Here is a 20,776-nt window from a genome sequence, read left to right on the forward strand (position 1 = left end):
TTATCTAACTAGTATTTCTTTAACAAATGTAAATGAGGGGGAAAAATCTAAGTCAAGATGAGGAGAGAAAGGGGAACAGAAAACAGGACAGAAGCACATGGCAAGGGCATTTGTAGTTTGGTTTTCAAAAGAGGTCCTGTAAAGTCATTATGTATATGGGGAGGGGGAGTGGAAACAGGAAAGGGATGATGGCCAAGCTGATGAGGAGCAGTAACTTCTTTGGTAACAAAGAAGTAACAAAATAGTTTAGAATTAGGAACAGCCCAGGAAGTTCTAGGGTCTTGGTCTTCAAAGATAATTCTGCTGCTGCCAAACTCAAATGAAAATGAGACTGCTAGCATCAAAGAGTTATTCTAACCCAAGTAGGCATAAGAGACATTCTGTCAGAAACGGATGCTCAGTCATTCTTTTTTCTTAAACTTAAATCTTTGTCTATTACTGAATGTCCTCAAACAGCTGAGACTGCACTGAAAGAAAAAAATAAAATCTCTAATAACTGAAAACTATACACAGGGAAAATAACTGCTGACTGGAAACATATGTTTTATGAATAAAATCTCTCTTCTTTTTAGATAACTGACATTAATTTGTACTGTTATCTTTCAAATACAGATATGTAATGGGAAATAATCCAGCTGACCTGCTCGTTGTTGACTCAAGAACAGGAGCAATTGCTTTGAGAAATAAAGTTACCATGGAACAATTTAATATGCTTGGTGGAAAATACGAAGGAACAATTCTATCTATAGATGGTAAGAAATGAATTTAACTTTTTACCTTCTAGAGGAAGATTATATATATATAATGTACACACACACACACACACATTTCTTTGGTAAAAGAATAGTTTAGAATTAGAAACAGCAATATACAGAGAGTGCCAAAAGATGTATACACATTTTAAGAAAGGAAAAACTGTATTAAAATTGTAATACAATGAATGAGGCTAGCATTCATTTGATTAATGCCATATTTTGAGCAAACGTCATACTACACATTGCTACCATAATTCAATTCAACTTCAAAAAGTAATACATAGAATACATCTCTTAAAATGTGTACATTTTTTTGGCACCCCAGTATAAACTCAGAACTTGAAATTTTAATCATTGTATTTTGAAGTAACCCTTTTTCCAACAAAAGTTATCATATTGGGCATTATAGAACCATATATTTACTGTTCTGAAAGCCAGCATAATTTAGTGGATGAGACTGGATTAATATCTTGTACCACCTTTTACTAGATATGGGATTTTAGAGAAGTAATTTAATCTCTCAGTCTTCTCCCCGGTAAAATGGAACAATAATATTATGGATTTAGAAATACTTAAGGAGTTATTATATGTAAAAAACTTAGAAGAGTGCTGACATTTAATAAAAGTTAGTTCTTAATGTCAATAGAAAAATTTAAATTGTACGTATTGTAAAATTATTTTCAAATCGTAGGCCGGTGATAAGCCATGTTAACTTCACGTAATCTTTGGAAAGTTTATGTAAAACTTTTGTAAAAACAATTTGGAGATAGCATGCTTGTATTACTTTTCAAAACCAATAAAATACATGAGGCTTGTCACTAAAGAAGGAAAGTTGCTCGAGGCTAAATCTATTAAGTGATACTTGCTGCTTTGGTTACTCTCCCTTCTTTCTTTACCCTTCTTTCCCTTTATCCTTCTCCCTGTCTCTTTTTTTTTCTCTCTTTCAGTTATCCTAAAAAGAGGTTGACAATTTCCACTTGCTTTACAGATTTAAAAAATAAAATAAAATAGCATTTCTTTCAATAGCAAAGTCATTCAACAATTCAGTATTTTTATCAAATTATACTATTATTTTCCAGTCAAAATAAATGTAGTTTTAAATATATATATATATTACAAATAGAAATGTTGATTCCTTCTACAGATAAAGCTTATTTTGATTCTGTGCTGAAATTATTTTAAGCAATTGCTAGTTTATTCCTTTTCTTACAACCACCATCAAGCTTAAATGGATCCATGAAGAGAAATTTCAAACATGGCTTATGAAATTGTTAGGCTTATGGCAAATAGTGAGCATGCTTTTTGTCATCAAAAAATGCAAACTTCTGGGGATAAATATTACGTATGATGATAAAGATAAAAATATCCAAAACAATAACAATAGAATCAGCGTAGCTGAGCTGAAAAGAAATGGGTTTTGCTTTATATAATTCTATACGTTTCAAATTATGTATAATATCCAATGACTTACAATGTAAAGAAATAATCAATAGTATAACTAGTAGTGATAATAATGTTGATTGTAATTATAATTCAAAAAGTTGTTGAGAAAACTATATGCTATGAGAAAATGATATGCTGTGACACATGTAAAGTGCCACAGTAGGCACATAAATATTGTTACTTCTGTTCCCATGCAGTTGAACAAAATATACTTACTTATCTTTAGATCACCTGAATTTATAGACAGGAATAGTGAAGTGCGTTTATAATTTGAAAAATAAATCACATTTTCTTTCAAAATAAAAGCTATGCCATAATGACTTTTGGTGCAAACTTAGCTTCATAAATATGGGTTGCAAAATATTTAAAAGAATAAATGTTCAAAATATTAAATAACAATCTACATGGTTCAAAACCATTTAAGATAGCAGAAAAAGGGCGGTAAGATCAGGGAAATGGGGAGATGTTGGTGAAAAAGTAAACTTCTAGTTACTATATCAATTAATTCTAGGGTTCTAATGCACATCATTGTGATTGTAGATAACGATACTCTATTATATGCTTGAAAGTTGCTAAGAAAGTAGGTCTTAAATGTTCTCACCACAAAAAAGAAATGGAAGCTATGTGACTTGATGGAAATGTTAGCTAACACTACAGTGGTAACCTTATTGCAATATATAAGTTTATCAAATCAACACATTGTATACCTTAAATTTATACAATGTTGCATATCAATTATAGTATCTCAATAAAGTGGGAGGAAAGATACCAGAACAAAAAGGTTACCATGGAATTTTTTTTAAATTGTTTTAGAGATAACCACAAATAAATCATTGTAAGGGCTACAGGAAAGGATAATGTTCCATCAACATCATTCCTACACTATAGCAAGAATTATTATGACCACCAAAGTCTAGCCAGAGCCTCAGAGTTATGACAAATTTCTAGCCTAATACCACAAGTTGGTGAAGGAACTTTCCTATATATGGATGCTAAACTTGGGAAATCTTATCTCTGAAAGAGAAAAATAATCACACCTAGAACTTTCAGTATGTGGTTTTTCTGCAGTGAGCAATTCCTAATCATGGATTTTCATATTCAAATCCTGTGGAAAGTAAATAGGGCAGATGTGATGAATAAATCCCTTTCAAGACAACTTAGTAGAGAAGTTAGAGCAACAGCATACAAAATACAAATACAAGTAGCTTCCATTCATTTAATCAGCATGTGAAATATGACTGATTTTATCAAATGTGAATGACTGCGGCAATGTGTTTTTAATATTGGTCTGAGCAACTTTTCTCATTTAACATTATCTTTTTAAATCACCTATCACATACTATTGTTTGTTAAATTGTTATAGAATACCTGACTATTTGATAGCTTTTAATGGACCAATTTTTTTACAAGATAAGGACACAAATGTATGTTCAAATATATTTGTTATTCAACTTCGTTGAGGTATAATTCACAGATAATAAGTGCACCCTCTTTAACTGTACACTTGATGAGTTTTGACAGATGTATACATCCATATGTATACCGCCACAAACAAGATCTAGAACATATTAATCACCACTAAGAGTGCCCTTGTGCCCTTTTGTAATCACTGGTCCATTTGAGCCCCAGGTACCTGCTGATCTAAACATAGATGTATTTTGATGTATGACCTTTTGTATCAAATGTGCTCAAAATCAATGTACTCTTTTGAAATACTGGTTGGTTGGTTGGTTGGTTGGTTGGTTGGTTGGTTGGTTGGTAGGTTGGTTGGTTAGATGACACAAACAGCAAGTGTGGAGACATTAAGTTGAAAAAAATAACAAATGTCCCTACACTTGTGTTTAGTAAATGAACACAACAACTTATTTAAAATTTGAAGGACAAGAAGAAAGTAAATTTGTAATATCTGCTTGTGAAACAAAAGTGTTTCACCTTCTTATTGATATGAAGATTACCCCTCCACCTCCAGTAGTGCCAGTTCCCTCATCTATGAGTTATTTGAACTATTGGTTGTAAGTTTGGGGATATGCTGCTTTATAACTAGAAGATTTTTATAGAAATGACTTACCAACCTGCTCAAAATCTGTTGGTTCTGTCAGCCCATACAAGGAAAAGAATAAACAGAACTTAAGAAGAAAGACAGTAAAACAACAACAACAAAAATTTAGCTCTAATATATAGTGTGCAAAAAATAGTCTAGGAATGGCTCCACTGAGGCTTATAACACACCACTGCCCATTACACAATGTGGTGTTTACCGTTTATGATTCTCAACACATGAGACAACTTTTCAAGGGCTCTAATATCCATAGTGGTTTGATTTCAAAACTGAGTCATGGACAAGTCATGGATTTCAAAGTTACTGAGTTGATGGGAATAAAGACGTTGACCTAAGTATTGATGAAAAAAGAAACTAGTTTTGTATTGTCCAACAATTGTTACACTAAATGTATAAAATATTTCTTCCACTTTGAACCTTGTTACAGATGGTCTTCAAAGAACTTGTACTGGTGTAGTTATTATCAACCTCGAAGGTTCTGGTTGGGAGGAGCATGGAACTGATGAAAACAACAATAATGGAGATTTAACTATTACCACAAATGGCAATGGTATCGAGGTGCCTGAGGTTACTACCAACCCAGAAAGCAATGGCAATGTTAATGGCAATGGCAATGGCAATGGCATCGGCCAAACAGAAATTTATGATAATACAGGGGTGCTGAAACCATGGGACAGTCCCTTCGATAATGTACATTTTGGTCCTGCTGGCATTGGACTACTTATCATGGGATTCTTGGTCCTAGGATGTAAGTACATTAATAGTCCTATTTATATGTGCCATCCTCCCCCATCACCCCCAATCCCAAAAAGCGTTGGGAGTAGGTAAGTTTCCTGATCTTCTGATAAAATATATTTTTCAAATTCTTATTTTATGTAATTATCAAAAATTTCTCTGTTTGGTGCTGGATTTATAAGATAAAAATATCAATCTGCCTGGCAGTGGAAGATGAAAGCTTTTTGCATTCAATTGCAATGTAATGGGAAAGTCCAATAACAGGCAAGTTCAAATTGCTAGTGAGTGAAGAAGACAATCAGAAAAAATTGATTGAAACAATCAGAAAACCCTATATAAAGTAAACTCTGAGTTGGGTTTTAACAGATGAATAGGAGCTAGCCTGATGGACAAGAAAAAGCGAACACAATGCAAGAAGAAAAGAATCTATGTGTGGGCCCCCCCCCCCCCCCCAAAGAATGAGAGTACAAGTTACTGAAATAAAGGACTCTAATGAGGAAGAAATAAAGGATGTGCAGGACTACATGGTGAGAGTTGAGACTAGAAAGATAGGCAGGGGCCAGACTTTGAACGGAATTCATGCGATGCTAAGACTGCATAGCCTCATGAAAGGAAGCATCAAATAGACTTCGGGTTAAACTTTCGCTTCTAAATATAATTGAGTCTGTCAAAGGTTACCTAACTTGGCTGAGCCTCGCTTTTGTCACCTGTGAAATAATAAAAGTTACCTCCTAACACTGTTTTAATGATGAAAAAGAAGTGCCACATATGGAAGAATTTAGAGACAGATCACATTTTATGGTCACTAAAGTAGACCTAGTTAAGTATCTAACCAAGAGAATATAATATCCAATGGATTCTCTTCGTGGTCTTTCACATGCCTTGGATGATGATAGAAATTAAGAGTGGAGATGAGCTAGATACTCCAGTATCTGAGGAATGTGAAAGGGAGATCTGAAGTAGGTTTGATATCTGCACAGTATAATTAAATTAATGTAAACATTGCCATTTTCAAGTATAAAACCATAAAAGCTTAGTGTCAGAAGATACCTCAGACATTATCTAATTAAAAGATACACACATAAAATATGAAATCAGAGCACTTGCCTATGAAATATTTTTTTACCTCCATTTCTCTTACTACTTACACAGCCATGAAATAGATAGTTCTCATTAAATTCATCAGTGAACTGGATTTTCTCTGATTTTTAAATAACTTTTACTTGTTTGAATTTTTTGAATAAGATTGAATTCATCTAAACCAGAACGAGTTTGGACATGCTGGCATACAATTTAAAGCTGAGGCTCTTTTTCCACAATTTAAAACAAATTTCGAAAAACAAGAAATTTCAGGGTTAAGTAATAAGATTTCATTCCTACTGGCTCATAGTAAATTGAAATATTGACCATGAAAAGCTCTATGAAAGGAGAAACAAGGTTAAAAGCAAGGTTCGTTTATTATCAAAATGAACCAAGGCAAGAAAACATGCTAGCAAATTTGTAGACTGTAACATAAAAACCTATATAAGAAGAGATAATTTTCTAAATTCATGTTTTTGGACATATTATCAACCATCATTTAAAAACTTTAAACTTAAATATTTTTCAAAGTAACTTAATTACCCAGGTTCTGATTATCTCTACTGCAAGTAATATATAACTTTCACTTTGAGTTTGTTTTTTATATTGGTGACCTTTGGATAGTATGGTTAATAAAATATTTATAAATTATATATGGTCTTTAGAGTCAAAACCGCTAGATTGAAGACTATCTCTAAGCCTGGTATATTTTCAAGAAAGTAAAACACAGGATTATTTTCCTTCCTTCTTCCCTCTCTCCCTTATTACTATCCTTACTATGTTCCCTACTCCCTACCTTGCTTTCTTCTTTTTTTCTTTCCTTCCTTCCTTCCTCACACTAAAAAAACACACAAAATACACATCCTTTCCTTTATCTATCTATTCATTCCAAATCACTTGTCAAGATCATATTAAGTAAAGGCTACGGGCTGAAGATCATATTAAGTAAAGGCTATGGGCTGGAAACTTACAGAGATGAATAAGAAAAATCCAATTGATGAATAGAAAAAGACATTGTTAAGCAGTGTGACGTTCTCAATTGGTGAATAAGTAATTTGAAGAAAAGATATCCATGTAGGGGAAATAATAGCCTCACAGAAGATAACTGCTTGAAGCATGAATAAGATGTTATTATTGAAAGAAAAAGGCAGGCATGTGTGAAAGGAGAAAAATAAAGACAAGGAGGAGAGAACACACGCAAAAATCAAACATATTGACTGGCCTCTTCAGCTTTCTTTCTTCTCTCCTTTACTCTTTTCCTAAGTAATGACAGAGAAAAGATTCATCCATTTTAATAGTATAATACTATTTGTAATCTGAATATGATATAACAAATTAAAATTGATTGCAATCTAGTATTCTGGGGCTCACGTTGATTTTGGTAATTCACCATTCTTCTTTTGTTTTCTGAAACTTTCATAATTTTAGAATCACATGAAGTTATATTAAGCATCCAAATTTAATCACAAAAAGCACGTTGTTTTGTTTTAATATGGCCCTGCTGCTAATTTCAATATTCCTGTCTTTCTTTACCAGTGGTCCCATTTTTGTTGATCTGTTGTGATTGTGGAGGTGCCCCTGGTGGTGGAGCCGGCTTTGAGCCTGTTCCTGAATGTTCAGATGGAGCAATTCAGTCATGGGCAGTAGAAGGACCACACCCTGACCCTGTAAGTGCTGATCTGTGAGAAATGGCCTTTGGTAGTCACCTAAACTCAGTCTCCGGCTAATGAAACAAGATGTTGGTGATCACTCAGTCTATGCTGTTCTTTGTTCTGGGATAGCCAATGGGGAAAATAAAGAGCAATCAGAGGTACATCAGAATTAGATGGAAGTAACCAGGGAAGGCTTTCTGCATGAGGTTATGGTTTTAAGTGGATTTCAAAAGTTCCTAAGGAGTATTCTTTCAGAAAACCTGAGGTAATCTGAGAACAAACCCAATGTATAACTATAGAAAGAAAAGAATCATTACAAATGGGAAAATGTTGTTTCTTGTCTTTTAGGGGTTGACCACCATTTGTATTCCACAAATACAATCCCCTAATGCAAATATGATTGAATGCATTGACACCTCAGGTATGAAATTTTTTTTTTAATTGAAACAGCTCAAAAGACTAGGAATTTTGTTCTCTCTTTGCATACCGTACTGTTTGTCAATTATCTTATTTGTCTTTAAAATTGTTTCTATTATTCCTTTTTAAATGACTGATTTGCAAATGAAGCGGTAAGGAAAACCCTACAGTAATTATTATTCTCATATGTTGAATTTTAAAAATTTTCCTCAGTCATCTGAGCATACTTAGGAGATGTCCTGATCAAGAATCTATACATAGGAGAAAATAACTGGATTGTAACCACAAGTCAATTTTGGCCCTGGTGTTTTGTCCAAGAGAGCAAATGTTATTTACCAAAAAAAGACTAATTATAATTAAAGTATAATCTGATTAAAGTAGATCTGTGCTCATTTTTGAGACTTGAATCTACTTGTACAACTCATGAATGATTCAAAATCACTCTGAATTTAGCTGCTATCATGACAAAATTAAATACTACACCTCAGCATCAGCATAAATATTGACTTAAAAAGATTTGTCCAATTTCTTAAATTAAAAGTAAGTGGATGAAATGTTATCAAAGTCTTAAAGTTCTCAGCTGAGGTTGTGTGTATGTGGTACAGATGCTCCTTACACATGGGTAAGATTATCAATACGACTTACCTTAAAACAGGAGTCTAGACCAGTTCACAGGCAGAAACCAGGGAACAATTAGAATTTCACAGTAAGTTGATAACTACCACTCTAATAAAAAGAACAATTAATCAAAAAGAAACTTATCATATCTTTGAAAAACTTGTACCATCTTTCCTTTTTTCAAGGAAAATAAATATTATTGATTCTCTTATTTTTCTCTCAGTCTTTTCCAAACTTGAGATCATGACTTTTTGTAAGAGGGATAGGAGTGTTCATAACTTGTAGAATTGGACCTTATTCAAAGGACTGGACACGCTAGTCTTTAAACTTGTTTCTCTTCCTGATGTATCCATTTTTGTTAATGATACCAACATCCCCGCCCCTCAGAAGCAGAATCTTACTGTTGACTCTTATAGCTCCACTTTCATTGACATCCAATCAGTTCTCAAGACTTGTCAAACCGACCAGGATTTATTTATGCATTTATTGCCTCATTAAGTCTACAAACCTTTGCACAAACCCTGAACAAAGCACAGTTAGAGGCACCAGAGTAACAGAAGTATGAAAAACACACAGTCCCTAAAATCAAGATCTTTAAAATGTTAAAGCATGGGACACCTACCGTGTTTCCCCAAAAATAAGACCTAACCGGAAAATAAGCCCTAGCATCATTTTTCAGGATGACATCCCGTGAACATAAGCCCAAATACGTCTTTTGGAGCAAGACTTAATATAAGACCCAGTTTTATTTTCGGGGAAACACGGTATCCCACTGTCAACACTTCCCCTGTCCATGGCACCTCCACAGTCTAGGCCATCATTTTATCTCACCTTACTAGAATGTTGTAGTAGACTCCTACTCACCCTTCACATCCAAGTACAAATTCAAAATTCTCCATGTAAACCTTTCCCTTTGCCCAACAGCCATGGCTTCTCTGAAAGCCATGGTTATTGGGCCTTCTTCTGGAGGCCCTGTGCTTCTAATACTTTGGGGTATTCTTACACTATTTAACTTTTAGAATTTAGGTTATTTTCCCCCAATTTTCATCAACTTAAAATCAAAATCTCTAAAGCATAGGTTCTTGTAACCTCTATGCAGCCCCCCTCTACTAGCACAACATATAATTACCAACAAATAATTACCAACAATAATTACCAAGTTAATAAATGATTAATAATATTATTTTGATTAATAATTTGATTGGTTAATAATAATATTTAGTCATATTTATAGCTCCTGTATTTAGGTATCATCTTCATTTTTTTTCTTCACTCACAAATGCATACTTAAATGAAGAAACCACACCTTACAGTAAGTTGTTGATTTTCAGTCTACAATATACTAGAGAAAGTAAATTTAATTTGATCTACACTTTAAGGGGTTTACACAAATGAGTATTGTGGCAGAGAAATGCAAGATATGGGAGGAGAAGAAAGAACGACAGGATTTGAACTAACAGATGGAGTTCACACATCAAGAGCACCTGAGATATGTCAAGAATATTCTGGAACATTAAGAAGAAATTCTATGAGGGAATGTAGAGAAGGAGGTCTGAATATGAATTTCATGGAAAGTTACTTCTGTCAGGTAAGGTCTCTCGCCCCATACTTTCCTCTTCATCCTGCACCCACGGTTGTACTTCAGGTTCCACTATTTCCCAGTGGGGCTTTGGCAGGCATCTTCTAACTAGGTTCTTAGCTTCTAGTCTTTATGCTTGACAAGCCAAAGTACTGCTAAATAATGTTGCTAAAATTCTGACCTAAACCTGTTACTTCCCCACTTAAAAACAGTCAGTGACTCCCAGCTGTGTTGTTTCTATGTCATGAAGTCCAAACTCCTTAACACGGTAACTGAGGTTATTCACAAACTGAGCTCTTCCCTCACATCTCCGGTTACTCTTTACCACCAATTCGGCTTGCCAAGTGGCTTTGCCTTATTAATACCGGTCTATTCCCCTCCATGTCTTTGTTTATGCTGTGCTTGTACTGGAATGCTTTTAACCCATTGTCTCTCTCACAAATGCCTACCCATTTTTCAATACCCAGTTCAAATATCACTGCCTTTGAAGTTTTTGTTGTTAACCATTTCATCCAAAATAGTATTAATATTTCCTTATCTGTATTTCTGTAGGACAGATAACCTCAATTTACTGTGGGGTTATGTCCCAATAAACCCATTATAAGTTGAAAATACATTTATTACATTTAACCTACCAAACATCCTAGCCTATTTCTACTAAAAGCATATCACTTCTATACCATCATAAAGTAGCAAAATCGTAAGTCGAATCATTGTAGGTCAGGGACCATGTGTAGTTTGTTTATATATTTTATAGAATATACCATGGCTAAAATCTATTAGTTCAGATGTCTACTACACTTTTTAGTGCTTCAACCAGGTTCTCTGCATTATGTCACCAGTACCTACCTCAGTTCTAGGCACGTAATAAATATTCAATAACAGTGGGTTAAAGAGCCATGGTTCAATTCCAGAACATTCTAAGAACTAGTGAGAATTAATTTTGCCATTTCCCGGTAGAGACAGAATTGCCCATGGTTACACACTATGTGATACTTAAGCTTCCAGGAATTTACTGTTTCTGATACACTTATGTCCTTGTACATCCTGGCCTGAAATGCCTTCATGAACTCTCCTAATGGTTTAGATGATGGCTGATATTTTGAACTAAGATACTCATAAAAGCCTTTCAAATAGCAGTAGATAATAATAAGAGGCCTATTGCTGAAACCCGTAGGAATACTTCCTATCCATGTCCCTACAAATGAATATTATTTTCATGAGAAGTACAATTCTGACTCAAAACTTTTGCACTTGCTGTAATTTCTGCCCAGAACACTCTTATCTTTTATACTCAGCCTATCACTTGATTGAAATCTCTGATCAAACATCACTTTATGAGATGACATCTCTCTCTGAAAGAGCAACCCCCATCACTTTTTTTCCTTTTCCCCTGCATTTACCACCTCCTGACAAATATGTTTATGTATTGTCTGCCTCATCCTACTAAAATGTAAGCCCTATGCGAGAGGGATTTTATATGGGTTTGTTCATTACTTCGTTACCAAGTTCTTCACAGAGTGTCTGGCAAATAGTAAGGTCTCAAAAACTATTTGTGAATGAAACAGCACAATGAGTTGGTCTGCTGATAAAGACATTTCTGATACTTAACCAGAAAGTTTACAATCCAGTATTATGAACAACAAAGATAAAATGAAAGTGCACAAGTCTGTGGGCTTTCACTTTGAACTGAAGAAGATTCTACTTTTAAAAATTTTCTTTGGGCACCTGCAATTTTAAATCCAAAAGTGGCATAAACCCAGAGTCATTTTTCCTGTTGTTTTGCTGATAAAGCCACACTGAAATAAATTTCACAGAACCACCATAATCACTCCATCGAAAGGAAGGAAAACACAACTCATGAATGAACTCAAATCAGCCATGAGCTGTCTTTTTTACACAAACCAAAAAATAGACAATTTGGTGTACTTCAAATTCAATGTTTTTAAGTACCTCTTTCTAATGTGGTTCCAAAATAATTCACATGACTTTTTTGTGCATTGGTGTCTAAAGTATGTTATTATGCAGTCCATCTAAATAAATTTTAAAATCAAAATGAATTATTGAAATTACAGCTAAAGTAATTTCTAACGAAATTCTTTCCAGCCATATGATTTTTAAAGCATTTCTAGTGGATGTTAGAATTTTGTTTTTTATATTCTTTGATAATGCCCTGGGGGAAAAAACACACACATAATGATAAAAACTTCTGTCATTGTTAAATATGCATTCATAATTTCATTTTCTCTTTCCTCTACAAATTCAGAAAGCATATGCTTATGCAGATGAAGATGAAGGACGCCCATCCAATGACTGTTTGCTCATATATGACATTGAAGGTGTAGGTTCCCCCGCTGGCTCTGTGGGTTGTTGTAGCTTCATTGGAGAAGACTGGGATGACAGTTTCTTGGATGCACTGGGGCCTAAATTTAAGAAGTTGGCAGATATCACCCTGGGAAAGGAAGTTGAACCATACCCAGACTTTGATTTCTCTTGGCCACCTGAGAGTGCTGAACCGATTTGCCCTCAGCAGGGAACAGAGCCCCCTGCCAGTGGATACCCACCCACCTCCTCACATTACGGCACTACCACAGTCATTTCTGAGAGTACCTACCCCTCGGGACCTGGTGTACAGCATCCTATGCCTATTCCTGATCCTATGAGCTATGGCAATGTCACTGTAACCGAATCTTACAACACCTCTGGCACTCTGAAGCCCTCTATCCATGTTCATGATAATCGACATGCCTCCAACGTGGTGGTGACAGAGAGGGTAGTTGGCCCATTCTCTGGCGCTGACTTGCATGGAATATTAGAGATGCCTGACTTGAGAGATGGGTCAAACGTTATAGTGACAGAAAGGGTTATAGCACCAAGTTCAAGTCTGCCCACCAGTTTGACCATCTCTGATCCTAGAGAGTCTTCAAATGTGGTAGTGACAGAAAGAATAATCCGACCAACTTCTGGCATGATGGGCAGTCTGAGTATGCATCCCGAGTTATCAAATGCCCACAATGTGATTGTGACAGAGAGGGTTGTTTCTGGCTCTGGCGTAACTGGCATTAGTGGCCCAGCTGAGATGATTGGAGGCAGTGGCACAGTCAGTAGTGGCCTGGTTGGCAGTGTAAGTGGTGGTGGCATCGGGCTGAGCAGTCTGGGAGGAGGCGGGGGCCTGAGTAGCAGCATGTCAGGGACAGCCACCATTGGTCACATGAGGGGCTCCTCTGACCGTCACTTTGGCCAGACCTTTGGATCCGTCTCCCCTAGCACAACCCAGAGTCGAATCACCAAGTACAGCACCGTGCAATATACTAAGTAGCCAGGATCCCAGCGCACTTTTTCTCGGTACTTGTGATTTTGGTTTGGTTCTCTCCAACCAAAAAACTAACAATATGATTTATGATGCACAACTAAGTGCTAAGGTAATTATGGAGCAAGGTGAGAAACCACAATGAGAAAAATAGGTGGAAACAGTGCTGCTGGGCAAGAGCTCTCCCTAGCATTTGTAAACTTTTTTCTTATATTACTACTAATGGAATCCTGACAGTGAACTAAAACTTGAGATAGGAGTTTCGTTGTGCCTTTAAGTAAGGCCTGCAGGGTCATCTTTGTTTCTGTGATGTGTAGAGCATCTTCAGCACATGGAAGAAATAAAACTCAGTAGAGTAAAAGCACTGGCCTTAAGACAGCAACTGGCATAATTCTCCTTGCTCTTTTGATTTGCTCAGGCAATATTTCAAGAGAACTAAACATGCAATATGTGTTCATGTATGTGGGAAGAATTTGAAATCTGTGCCAAATACCCTATCAGTTTCACAGATAATGTAAATAAAAATCCAACCACATACATATACAGACCTAGGTGAACCATTAAAGAAAAAAAAATCTGGTTGCTTAGCCAGGTCCACAAGCCACCAAAGCTCTCCTACCTTAATAATTGCAATAGGTAAAATAAACCTTAAATTAGGAAAGGCTTCCTGGGAGGAAAATTCCATAAGAGTGGCAACAGGGTGAGATTCATTTGGGGTTAACTGCCGATGTCTGAGCCCGAATCTTGACATGGGACTGCAGCTACAATTCCTATGGAGTCAAGGACTTTTCTGCTTCTGGTATGTGTTTAGGGTAGATGCAGTATTGATTAATATTGCATACGGGTAAGGTTGCAGGATATCACGCTCATTTTTCCCTTTACCACTGTGGCTCTGGCTTAATAAAGGAAAACGTGCCAAGTGTACTTCTCAAATTGAAGCAAGTAACAACTGACATGGTTGACCTCCCTAGAGGTAGAACACCTTTCAAGGAAGCAGATGAGAGGTGCATTGTACTTTCAGATTGTGCTTCTAGTAAGTGCTCTTCACTTATATTCAGCTTTTTATTACACATCTCCAAAGTTAAAATGATTTACTTGACTTGAGCTGTGAAATAAAGCCTGCAGTATAGTTATGCTTTGGGGAATTTTTGAAAGGAGTTAAAAAAAAATTTAAAAAAAGATTTTAGAACATGTGAAATGTTTAATGGGGAAAGTTAGAATACTGTACTATTACTTTTAATTGAGTTCAGTACTTTTTTAAACAACCCTCTGCTGCTATTTTGAAGGGATCAACTAGGACCTTTTAACAGAGTTGATGATACTGTGTTAACACGAATGAAAATGTACTAAACAACCCCATTTCCTCATTCTATTCCACTCCCAACTGAATTTTCTCACTAACATAAATTTTACATTCCTGATTTAATTTGTCAGTAAGCTCTTGGCTTATATATGCTCCAAGTTACAGATTCCAAATTACATAGTATGATATATTTTTCAAGCTTCAAAATTCAGTAATGTACTATTTATGGCATGTCATTTCTATGTGTTTGCTATATAGTATTACCTGGTTAAAAATCTCTAAATAGAATCAAAGCATCCTTGGCCAGAGGTAAATTTACATTTGCATGATAAAGGAATTTTTTTCTGTTTTCTAAATTCAGTGTTAATATAGCTCAATAAAATAAAACTGAATATGACAAAATCGTTAAAGGATTATTATCCCCAATTACTCAAATTTTCTAGGGTGTTACAAGATCAAAGAATAGTTGTTCCACGTCCAACACTTGTCAAAGGGGGCTAGGCAGTGAATTATGTTACCTAGCACTATTTTGCTCTATGGTATAGCAGATGATGTCAATATTTTCAAAGCCACAAAATACGTCTTACTTTAACTCTGTAGACAATGTAAAATTGTGATATTCTGTAGCATGCCAAAATGCAGAGGTGTAAATAAAGTCATTTGCAGGGAGTCTTTCTTTTATTTCTTTCTCCCATTTCAGAGGTTACATTAATGATGGGTAATCTTTCCAGAAATAAAATCAAAAGGTATTTCTTGAAATATACTTAAGTATGCTTGAGTCCAGGAGTTTAAAGGACTAAAACTAATTATTAACTAATTATTAGTTAATTAATTAATTAAACAGAATGACATCTAACCACAAGTAGCTTACTTGTCACTTTGATATGACACATCATCAAAAGTATTTTCTTAAGACTCCTGATATCTTCCAGATAGTTTTTTTAGGTTGTCTAACAAATGCCAGAGAGACCATCTTCAATAATTGTTGTTATTTAGATTCATCAGTTACATAAAACCATGGGAGATACAAGGAAAAAAATGGCAGTATTAGTCATCAACCTTTCTAGGAAGATACTTTCAAATCAAATTGCTTTTTTGGGGGGTGTTTCTGTTTTTTTGTTTATTTGTTTGTTTTTTAGGATTACATATCAATATTCTAACTTTTTGTTCCTAAATTTTAAAATTAACTTTTTAAGACATCATCCATTCTAACAGTCATTTAAATGCATGCTACTTTTCAATTAACAGTCTTTGGGGAGAGTTTAATTCTTCCTTTTAGATGCTTTCATTTATAGACCTTAGGTTATTACATAGACCTAAGAAAAGAAATGGAAATTATTTAATAAGTGAATAGTTATCATTCAAATCTACATTACAAGCTGAATTTCAGATCAGCCTGCTCTTAAATGGGAAGGAAGAAATCGTGATTTAAATGATATATATACATAGTTTGAAAATAGTGTTTTAATGTGTATAAAGCACCTGGCTTTCTAAAGAGGTAATCCTTGGGGGTAAAAATTAGTGCATTATGAATACTTTGTTATTTAATATCAAACAAAATACCATCTTGTGCTAATTTTGACATTGAATTCCAGCTATATCTGCTATATATTATTAACTTCTATGTTGTTGATGTAACTATGTCTGCACTGAAAGGTTTACAGAAGAAAGTATTCATTTGGGGTTATGTATAGCCCTTTATTTCAACATCTGTTCTACATTCATGTATGTTTTTAGCCTCATAATCTTCATTCAGTGTAATATTCTGACAGAATTTTAACTATATAGCTTCAAAAAATACATATTCACTCTGACTGGATGTTTTAAATTATATACACAATTCATTTCTAAATTTATACCAACATTTGAATGTCAGCCAGGCTATAACACATAGTATGACACCCTTTAACTTTAGTAGGAGTTTAAGGGTGTTATAATCATTGGCTAAAATGGCCATTGCTATTTGAGGAAGACATTTGAAACCCAAAACAAACTTTTAAAAATATTTCTATATTTTCCCATGCCTATTTAATAAATTCTAACATTTTGGAGGATTTCTAGTATTTTTAAGACCTACTTCACATTGCACTGGAATACACCAGTCCACATAGATTCCAAGACCCATGTAATAGAATAAGTCTTACAGTTCTAGATTATTCCATTTATGTTAGGGCAAAAGCATGAGTGGATCAACCTGTTATCCATCAAGCAATTTTAAAAGAATACACAATCTACTGTTTAATTGTCTATAGCCGCTCCATTTAGCTATACTAGAATTAATAAACACTATGTCATCAAGCTGTATTTAGTCTAACTTATTTTTCTTTTGCTATTTTGCAAGTATTTTTAAACTCTGATATTCATCTTTGGTGATGTTTAAAATAAGGTGCTTTCCTTCAAGTTTCAGTATAAAAGTCTTGGATTATTTGGGTGTTAGTTCCTTGCCTTGTCATATGTTGGCTATTTTAAGTTGGTTTGTAATTTCCAAAGAGTTGTGTTTATAGCAATAAAATGATTAATATGCTGTCATTATCTTTTCTGAATTTTAAGGGGAGCTGGGTTTCAGACTATAAGAATAATTAGAAGTTACCAAATCTAGTTATTGTTTTCAGCCCATACAAGCAAAGAAATATTGTGGTTTTTTTTAATTTTCATACTATTAAAACTTGTTTTGACTTTCCACTTTCTTGCTCTTTTTCTTTTTTTTTTTTTTTTTTTCATGTTTACTGAGGTGCCTGCTCTCTGGACTGCTACTTAGTAACGTCAGGGCACAGCCAGAAGCATCCCTTCACAAATAAGTAAATTATGAATAGCTTGCATTTTAAACTTTTAATTAATACGTTAGTATTTTATTTTTTTACCTTTCCCTCTTTCATACTCTAGTTTTTTATTTTTGTTTATTTTTAAATGGCTTTGCTTCTCATTTGTTTTTAAAATCATATCCTTTCATTTTTATTGGGATGCACCACCTTTTTGCTCTCCAATGCCACTTTTCAGACCATTTTCATCTTCATCTTGCACAAAACCTTACATTTTTCTGACATATGTGATCTGCTTATATCCTCCTCCCTCTGTTTTCTTTGAGACACTTGACTTCCTAATAATGTCCCCAATTTTAGTGACGATGCATATTCTGGCCCACAGTGTTATGAGACTGCTCCAACTCCAGAGGGTGTTCGCAGTGACTTAAATGACTGTATAGATAAGGCACTTGACACCCCAGATTCTTAGTTCCTAGACCCCCATTGTCCCCACTCCACCTTAGCCACCCTCTTCCTCGTCGTAACCCAGCATGGCAGTACTTTGAATGCCTCAGTTTTACCTCCTCCTTATCCTTCCAGCTCACTTGCTTAGGTATTCCAATTGTTGCAATTCCTCCCCTTCATCAGAGCTTCTATTTTTGTACCCCACCACTTTCGCACTATCTGTCTGCTTCGCTTCCTTCCTTGTCTAATCAAGCTTCATATAGTCACCTCTCAGTGAATATCTTTAACCCCTTGTCCTGCTCTTCCTCTTCCATATCCCAAATCTTTCACCCTCCATCTCTGTCTGCACAAAAACAACTAAACAAATGATTCAAGTGAGCTGACATTTTTCACTTTAAATACTCGAACTCAAATCTCAGAGTAACATCAAATGCTTCCCTACAATTCTATCTGCTTTGCTGATAAGACTTTTCATCTCATTATGCCATATAACTATTCCATACCTTCTCTGTCTTCAAACCTCCCACACCTCCTCTTTCTGCCTCATTCATAGCTGGTGATCAAATCCAATTGTTTACTGAGAAAATATAAGTCATCAATCTCAAATCCATTCATCTTCCTCTGCCAAACCTACACATGCACCTGCATGTGAACACTTATTTTCCCCCTGCCTATTACAATGGAGTTTTTGTCCTTCTCATATAAAAAGACAATCCCTATTTGTGCTCAAGGACTTTACTATAATAACCTCTTTCCTATTCTATCATCTATCTATCTATCTATCTATCTATCTATCTATCTATCTATCATCTATCTATCTATCTATCTATCTATCTATCTATCTATCTATCTATCATCTCCTGGAACTTTTCCATCACCACCTCACCCTGTACCTACAGCCTAATTTTTTCTCTGTTCACCAAATTTCTTTTTTTTTTTTGGCTTTTTTTTTACATATTTTAATTTATTTTATTTTTAAAACTTTTTAAATTACTCTTGACATACAATATTATATTAGTTTCAGGTGTATGACATAGTGATTAGACATTTATAACTTATGAAATGATCACCCTGATAAATCTAATACCCATCTGATACCATACGTAGTTATTACAATATTACTAATTATGTTCCCTGTGTTGTACTTTGCATACCCGTGACTGTTGTTAAACTGTCAATTTGTACATCTTAATCCTTTCCCCTCTTTCCCCATCTCCCAACCCCTCTCCCATCAGACAACCATCAAAATGTTCTCTGTAACTATGACTTTGTTTCTGTTTTATTTGTCCATTTATTTTGTTTTTTAGATTCCATATATAAGTGAAATCATATTCACCAAACTTCTTAAGACTCATGCACCCATGCTTTTTTTCCTTTCTTCCCTATGTCCCATCACACTTCAACTCCCATCCATCATTCCATCAAAATGGCTCTTGTCTAAGACATATAGTGTTAAATACAAGACCCACCTTTCTGTCCTTGTCTTTTATAACTTCTGGAAAGAATCTGAAAAAAGAAACTATTCTTTCTTCCTTGAAACACTCTTCTTTCTTGACTTTTATAACACCATGCTTTCAAGATATCCCTTACATTTCACCAGTTACTTTTTCTTTTCTGATTGTTCCCCATCTACTCAACTTTAAAATGGTGATGTTCCTCTAAAGTTTGGTTCCAAGACCTCTCCTCTTAAAACTCTATACTCTCTCTGAGACCTCATCCAAACCCCTAAACTTCAAGTAATTTTAAATACTCAAAATTAAAGTTATAATTTCACCACCCAAATATCCCTTATCCCAGTAAATATGACCCCGATGATCCATTGCTCAAGCCAGAAATTAAGTATTGCTCCTGGATTTCATCCTTTCTCTCACCCCTTACATTTGATCCATTAGTAAGTCCTGTAGATTCTATAACCAAAATATATCACAAGCCATCTAATAGTTTCCATCTCCATCTGACATCACCCTACCAGAACTTCCTCTTAAATAGTCTCTACTTCTATACGGGCCTTCTTCAAACAATTTTCTACAGATGAGCTTATGTGACCATCTAAAATATAAATTAGATTAAGTCAATTCACTGTTTTAACAATTTCAATGGATATTCATTACATATCTTAGAATAGCATACAGGGACCTGCTTGATCTGGCATAAAAGGTGATGGTGGTTTGGAGTAGGATAGTTGTAATGGAGGTGAGAAGAAATAGATTAAGGAAATGCTTCACTTTTGTAACTGGTATTCACAATGCATGAAACATTTCCTCCTCGTTTTCATACGGTTACCTCCTTTCATCTTTTAGGTAGTAATTTATGTATCACTTCCTCAGAAATTCTTTCCTTGACCAACTTGTTCATTCATTCATTTATTTATTCATTCCACAGATGAATGCCTAACAGTTATGCCAAGCAGTGATGATATGACATTGAACAAAACACAGAAAGTCCTTCTCTTTGTGGAGTTTATGTTCAGGATAAGGAAGGGCTGGAAGAGGTCTGAAAATAAACAAGTAAATATATAGTGTGTTAGATGGCAGTAAAATGTCAAGAGCAAAATAAAGCAGGGCAATTTAGGATAGGGAGTACAGAATGGGAGAAATGCTCTTTTATATAAGAGAGTTA

General features: G+C 34.8%; 2 protein-coding genes across 3 annotated transcripts in view; one reads left to right on the forward strand and one right to left on the reverse strand.

Annotated features, from left to right (window-relative positions):
• The window catches only part of DSG1 (desmoglein 1), a 38,108-nt gene extending 20,554 nt beyond the window's left edge, over window positions 1–17,554 (forward strand). Inside the window, exons 10-15 of the mRNA XM_019741171.3 lie at window positions 613–752; window positions 4,685–5,005; window positions 7,609–7,739; window positions 8,073–8,145; window positions 10,139–10,347; window positions 12,605–17,554. Of these exons, the coding sequence (XP_019596730.3) occupies window positions 613–752; window positions 4,685–5,005; window positions 7,609–7,739; window positions 8,073–8,145; window positions 10,139–10,347; window positions 12,605–13,657 (1,927 nt within the window). The 3' untranslated portion in view covers window positions 13,658–17,554. The remainder of the gene's footprint in view (window positions 1–612; window positions 753–4,684; window positions 5,006–7,608; window positions 7,740–8,072; window positions 8,146–10,138; window positions 10,348–12,604) is intronic.
• The window catches only part of DSC1 (desmocollin 1), a 316,195-nt gene that overhangs the window by 168,747 nt on the left and 126,672 nt on the right, over window positions 1–20,776 (reverse strand). The window lies entirely within an intron of this gene.

This window comes from Rhinolophus sinicus, chromosome 4 (genome assembly GCF_057876585.1).
Source record: "Rhinolophus sinicus isolate RSI-liver-muscle chromosome 4, RSI-T2T, whole genome shotgun sequence".
In the NCBI taxonomy this organism is placed as follows: Eukaryota; Metazoa; Chordata; class Mammalia; order Chiroptera; family Rhinolophidae; genus Rhinolophus; species Rhinolophus sinicus.